The sequence below is a fragment of the Cupressus sempervirens genome, chromosome 6 (genome assembly GCF_028749045.1).
Source record: "Cupressus sempervirens isolate cs-2001-9-10 chromosome 6, ASM2874904v1, whole genome shotgun sequence".
Taxonomy (NCBI): Eukaryota; Viridiplantae; Streptophyta; class Pinopsida; order Cupressales; family Cupressaceae; genus Cupressus; species Cupressus sempervirens.
The window spans coordinates 131913069-131919686 of NC_143123.1; the positions used below are offsets into that span (position 1 = coordinate 131913069).

At 36.2% G+C, this 6618-nt stretch overlaps 1 protein-coding gene across 1 annotated transcript in view; it reads right to left on the minus strand.

Annotated features, from left to right (window-relative positions):
- Positions 1 to 6396, minus strand: part of LOC149551574 (acetolactate synthase small subunit 2, chloroplastic-like) — a 99382-nt gene extending 92986 nt beyond the window's left edge. Inside the window, exons 1-2 of the mRNA XM_089787080.1 lie at positions 6069 to 6396; positions 5143 to 5356 (exon numbers count right to left, since the gene is read on the minus strand). Coding sequence (XP_089643206.1) covers positions 5143 to 5356; positions 6069 to 6301 — 447 coding nt within the window. The 5' untranslated portion in view covers positions 6302 to 6396. The remainder of the gene's footprint in view (positions 1 to 5142; positions 5357 to 6068) is intronic.
- Positions 6397 to 6618: the final 222 nt, after the last annotated feature.

Genomic DNA, 6618 nt, shown 5'->3' on the forward strand with positions numbered 1-6618 from the left:
TTTCACAATTATATCACTACGGACAAGATCATATGCACAAGCACTTTATTATTTATAAAAATGCTTTAGGTAAAATAACTTAATCCTGATTTTTTATGGACAGCCCTTGGGATCACCTAGGTATGGCTCAGGTTCCCTCAAGGTCCCTACATGGATGCCTGGGAGGGACCCTAGATGAACCTAGTGAGAAACCAGCCTATGACCTGAACACAATCTGTACCCATATGAATATAGGAAAGGATTACAAGGAACCCACTAACCTAGATTATATACATCTATTAAAACGATTAAGAATCTTAGAGATTATAATGAGCACCTAATGCACAAAAATAGCATAATAATAAACATAAAACAACATACATTACAAGGTGAGTTTATTAATGCAATCTTAGAGATTATAATAAGCACCTGATGCACAAAAATAGCATAATAATAAACATAAAATAACATACATTGAAAGGTAAGTTTATTAATGCAATCTTAAAGATTATAACAAGCACCTAATGCACAAAAATACCATAATAATAAACATAAAACAACATACATTGAAAGGTAAGTTTATTAATGTCCATACTTCAAAATTACCATATATGTTCCTAGTTACGGATTTGGGCATCTGGAGCGCGAACCGGGTCCAAGTCTATTCCTGATTCGAGTCCACGAACCGATTCACACAGGGTTTGCATTTAACCCTATGGGTTCGTGTGGATTCGCGAATCTGCTTGGACCCACAAGGTCAAATGCAAACCCACGGGCCAAATGAGATGTCAGCCCAAAAAAAAACAAATAAAAGTTTTTTTTATGTTTTTTTCAACATAACCCTAAAACGCCCCTTTTTATTTGTTACATAATTCATTTTAGACTCATTCGATCCCTCATTTAACTCTTTCATTCTTGCAAGTTTGAAGTGAAGTGATTAAATACCAAGGAGATTGATTGTGGAGTGATAAATTCTTGCTTGAAGGTTGATTTGAGTGTTGAAGGTATATATTTGAACCATTTTCTTTAGTTTTTTCTTCATTGTTTCAAGTTTTTCTCAAGTTTCAAATTGATTCCATGTTTTCTACAAGTTTTGAAGAATTTTGTTTTTAAATTTTTGTTATAGATTGTAAGTGCAAGAATGAGTAGTCAAAGCTCAGCGGGTGAAGAGTGTTCTCAACAATTTAAAATTGATAAAGGGTCTCCTTTATGGAGACAGACTACAAGAATTCCACATTGTAGGAGGTGGGGGTTTCATTTGGAAATGTAATTTTTGCCAAGAACAAAATAGAAGCTCCTACTCTAGAGTTAAACTTCATTTCTTGGGTCCTGGGGATAAAGGTATTAATATGTGTATGGGGCCTGATAAGAAAGGGTTGTCAGTTGGGCAAATAGGAGCATTTTTAAAAGAACATGAAAATGATGATAAGATAGCTTCAAAAGGGAAACAAAGTTCTAGTGGGAAAAAACATTGCCACCACCCACTCACCAAGCCTCTACAAGTCCTCTCTCGCCTACACCTACAGAGGATGATGAAGATGTACAAAAAGCCCAACTCCACATCAGCAAGAGAGGCCCATTAGATAAGGCTTTTCAAAATGAGTTGAGAGATCTAGCTGATGAAAAAGTTAGACATTACCTCTTTGCAAATGCTGTTCCATTCAACTTAGTTAGATCACCTTATTGGAGGGAGATGGTGGACGGAATAATTAGTGCACCTTCTGGATAACATGGCCCTAGATATGAGAAGTTGCGCACGACCTTATTGCACAATGAGAGAAAGAATGAAGAGACTCGACTCAAACCCATGAGAGATTCTTGGGTTCAAACAGGTGTGTCTATTATCTAAGATGGATGGAAAGATTGCAAAAATAGTCCTTTGATTAATGTTATTGTTGTGTCCTACAAAGGGGCAATGTTTTTGAAGGCGGTTGATTGTGAGGGTCAAGTAAAAGATGCTGGATTTATTGCTCACATTCTCATTGATTCCATAGAGGCATTGGGTAGTAATAATGTTGTCCAAGTTGTTACGGACAATGCAAAAGTTTGCAGGGCTGCAAGTGCATTGGTAGAGGCTAGATATGATCATATTTTTTAACACCGTGCACCGTCCATTCTCTCAATTTGGTGATACAAGTCATTGGCACCTAAATAGATTGGGTGAAGAAAACATATGATGAGGGTGAGGAGATTCAAATGTTTGTGGCAAACCACCATATGTCACAAGCAATTTTCAGAACTTTCTCTGAATTGGAGTTATTGAAGGTAAATTTTAAAATTTAATTTGTTTAGTTTACTTTATGAAATATCAATTTATGTCATGTGTTACATAACTAAATGTGTCGCTAACTTACGATTAACATGTTTTTAGGTGGCTGAAATCCGCTTTGCATCACACATCCTTAGACAACTTGTGGGGGTGAAGGAAGCATTCTCACGAATGTTCATTAACAATCAATGGGGCATTTGGAAACAATCCAATAGAACAAGGGCCGAAAAGGTCAAGGCAATGATATTGGATGATGATTGGTGGACTCGAGCGGAATACATATCAGAATTCACCAATCCTATCATGGCTATGCTTAGGGTACATATATGATGCCATGGACACCATGTTGGAGAAAGTCAAAGTGGTAAGTTATAATACAATTGTCAATCCTCTATCCAAGTTTATTATTATTAAGATATAGCTAAATTTAAATAGTTTTAATTTACATAACTTACATCAAGATAATTTACATGAAAATCATTTGTTATTCATATCCTAGGTCATTCAAAGGAGAGAGAATGACATAACAGACACCTTATACAAAAAGGTGGGAACAATTGTCCTTCACCATTGGAACAAGATGACTACTCCTTTGCATCTCCTAGCTTATGCTCTCTCCCCCAGGTATTTAGCCCAGCGGTACTTGCTATGCTTGGTAGAATGGCACCTTATAGAGATGCTAAGGTTGCTAGTGGATATAAGAGGGCATTCAATAGGATCTTCAACAATCCAAAGGTGGGAGCAAATGTTAGGAGACAGCTTGGGTTATGCATCTCAAGGAAAAATATAGATCCTATAATTGTTTTTGGGGGGAAATGGATGAGTTTGGGATCGTGGCCAGGTGATTTTTTTGGAGCTGGTGAATCAAATCACCAATTTTTTGTCATGAATCGCCGCAAGCAGCCAAAAGCGAAGACATTGTTTTAATAAGAACACATGTTTTTTTAATATAATTTTTGTCTTTCCTCTTTGTTTTAACCCTAAAGGGCCTTCTAATTGTTTAACATGACTAGAAGAGAGGATCTTTATCTTAGATTCTTACATACATATGTTTCATAGATCTTCATCTTAGATTCTTACATACATTTATGATTTGATGTCTTATGGATCTTCATCTTACATACATTCTATGATTTGAATCATTATGATCCTATGATTTCTTTTTACTTGAGCTACAGCCTACAATTTACATTTTACGTGTAACATAGTTACGTATGTGATGGATTTATCATTTATGTTCCATGTTTATATATGTTGTTAACCTCTATTTGATGATGTTATAGTGTGTTTAAGTTATATTCAATAAAGGGTGTATTAAAATAAGTTTTAAATTGTTGAAATCTCTAAATCTCAAAGGTTTTTTAAATTTGCCGATTCATGGCCAATTCACGATTCGAATTGGCCTTGCCAATTCCAATTCTCATTACTTTGGTACAGAATATACTATAATTAACTTAATATACAAACATTATCCCACTGATTGAGAGTTGTTGACGTATGGACCATCAGATGAGGAATCTAGTAATCTGCCCTATGAAATTAGTCAAATGCAGAGGCAAAAGGCCCCACATTAACATTAACTGTTTTCAATGACAATTTCAACACTAATGGGCATATTAGCTAGAAGCGTCTACCCAGCCGACAAAATGGTTGTTTATTAGACATTTATTTATTATTTAATATTAAATTAAAATTACAATCTCATTGTATTATAAGTTTTAAATGATTAATAAATTAATATAAACTGCCATTTTGTCAGCTAGATAGACATTTCAGATTAGCCTCCTCAGCAACTATAAATGACCAAAACTTATACAAGCTCTTCACCAGCGATTTATCAATTTAAGTCAATGGGGTATATCTCTTGTTCTACAGAAGAAGCAATGATGATGATAGGTAGCCTAATTGCGTGTATTGCATGGATTTTGTTAAGTTTGAGTAAAGTGAAGGGGCAACTCAATTCGACGTTTTACAATATTACACATCCAAATGTAGCGTTGACAATCCAAGCTGCAATGCAAGCTGTAGTCGCCAATGAATTAAGAATGGGTGCCTCTTTCGTCTGTATTCACTTCCACGACTGCTTTGTTAACGTATCATTTCTACTCTAAACGACACCCTCACTTTTATTTAACTTCAGTTGAATCCGTTTTCAAATGATGATTGCCAGCACCTGTGCAGCTTTCTAATGCATCCGCACATCAGGAAGCATCCACACTCACATCCGACCTTTTTCCAGACGCATCAATATCTTAGATATATATATATAAACTCACAAATCCTCATGAATCATAATGGGAAAAAAAAGTCACGAATCCATAAACCGGATTCTCGAACCCAAATCTGTACCCGAACCCAAACCAGCAACTAAGCATATGTTAAAAATCAAACCACATGTAAACTGCAACATGTTTTTGTTAAATCCTAATATAACACTTATTTGTACTATTCAAACTTTTTAACATTTTGTTTTCGACAAGTCTTTGCCTAGAATGTGTGGTTTAGGTGTATTTCACAAGGTTGAAATGCATCCCAAGTTCAGGATGTGTCCCATAGGCACCCAACGTGTGATAAGATGAAACATGACAGAGTACAAATATCATCTGCAGTTGCAAGTGCATACCAGCTATACTTGAAGTTTGGCTGGCCAGACGCAAATAACTACCTTGCTCACCATGAATCTTTTTAAGGGGGTTAAAGAATATAGCACAGGAAGATGGGAAACAACATAGTACTTTGTTTTATCAAATACCATTTTGGCTAGGCGGAAGTGATTTTGGATAATGTGCCTTGCAATTTCATCAGTCATTATACAACTTGAATGTATGAAATTATTGTAATTGTTTGCATTTGTAAAACAATTATCCTAATTTCTAGGAAGACGGAAAACTGACCTTCCAAACATTGACAAGCTTATAAAGCTGTTGGGTAACCTGCTGCAATACTCTGTCTGTGCCACATACAACAATGGTGAAAAGTGCCTTGTCCTTGTTCAGTCCAACAGCCAATGACTCAATGTTGTATCCCCTCCTAGCAAACACCCCTGCTATCCGGTTTATCATCCCACTTTCATCCCCCACAAACACAGAGATTGTGTGTCGCTTAACCCTGTTCAATGCACATCGGTTGCATCATCAACTTTCACTTTAAAAAATCATATATTTCACGAATATGAGACCAACCAAACAGCTAGCTTTCTAATCAAGATTTATAAAAGGAGGTCAGACATAAAAAGGAATATGGAGTAAATTTAAGGCTGGGACTGATTAGTCCTTTATAATCAAGATTTATAAAAGGAGGTCAGAAATAAAAAGGAATGTGGAGTTAATTTGTAAACAACATTAAAATCATTCATTCATGTACACATGTATCCCAGCAAACAGCCCTGTTGTCCGGTTGATCATCCCACTTCCATCCCCACAAACATAGAGATTGTGCGTCATTTACCTTGTTTATATTCAAATCACTCAGACACAGATTCACATACATATATATCTATGTATGTGGAAGTGTGTGTTAAGTGCATACATGTGCATATGCCTAAATACATATGCATTTGTATTACTCAATAGATATGCATAGAGATATATACAAGCAGAAACGTATATATACACAGTGTATACACACAAATGTTAATAGAGTTCATACTGTATGTATGCAAACGTATATAGATAGAATATGTAAAGGCATGTATTCGCATAAGTGTACAGAACATATATATTATATATGTGCAGGTTATTAAATGCAAGTGTTCCATACATACTTGTGTGTGCATAAGGCTTTTGTGCCACGAAAAAATAAAGGAAAAACTACGGCTTACTTAGATATGGATCTTGGAGGGGCTGCATTGGGTACTGCAACCTGGGTTGCTCTGCAACGAAGTGAAATATCCTTTTTATTGTTGGAGAGCGTGGGAAGATACACCCGAGGGCTTGCTTGCTGTTTATTTGTCGGTACCGAAAGCGCCCAAAATCTTTTAAACGAAGAAGTGGGTATTCTCGAATCCACTCCAAATGCAGCTTCTGAGACATGACATCTGAACATGGTCTCCATAGCCGCAACTTCATAAACTCTGCAACCCGCGTGAAGATTGTCTTTCAAACACTTCCTGCTGCTTCCCTACGATTTGATAATAATCTGCACGGTTTAAAATTTGGTGGTCCAGCTGTGTTTTTTCTTAAGTTATTTTGTTTGACTTGGACACTGAAAAATGTGTTCGTATGCTCTTTGCTCGCACTTTGCCAATTGTGGGAGTGGTGTGTCAGCACCCACACTCTTCACCATTTCTTCGGTATTTTTGTGACGAAAAAAATGCTTCCCATCGCAGGTAATATAGGTTTATTGTCAATAAACACAGAAACATGGGTCAT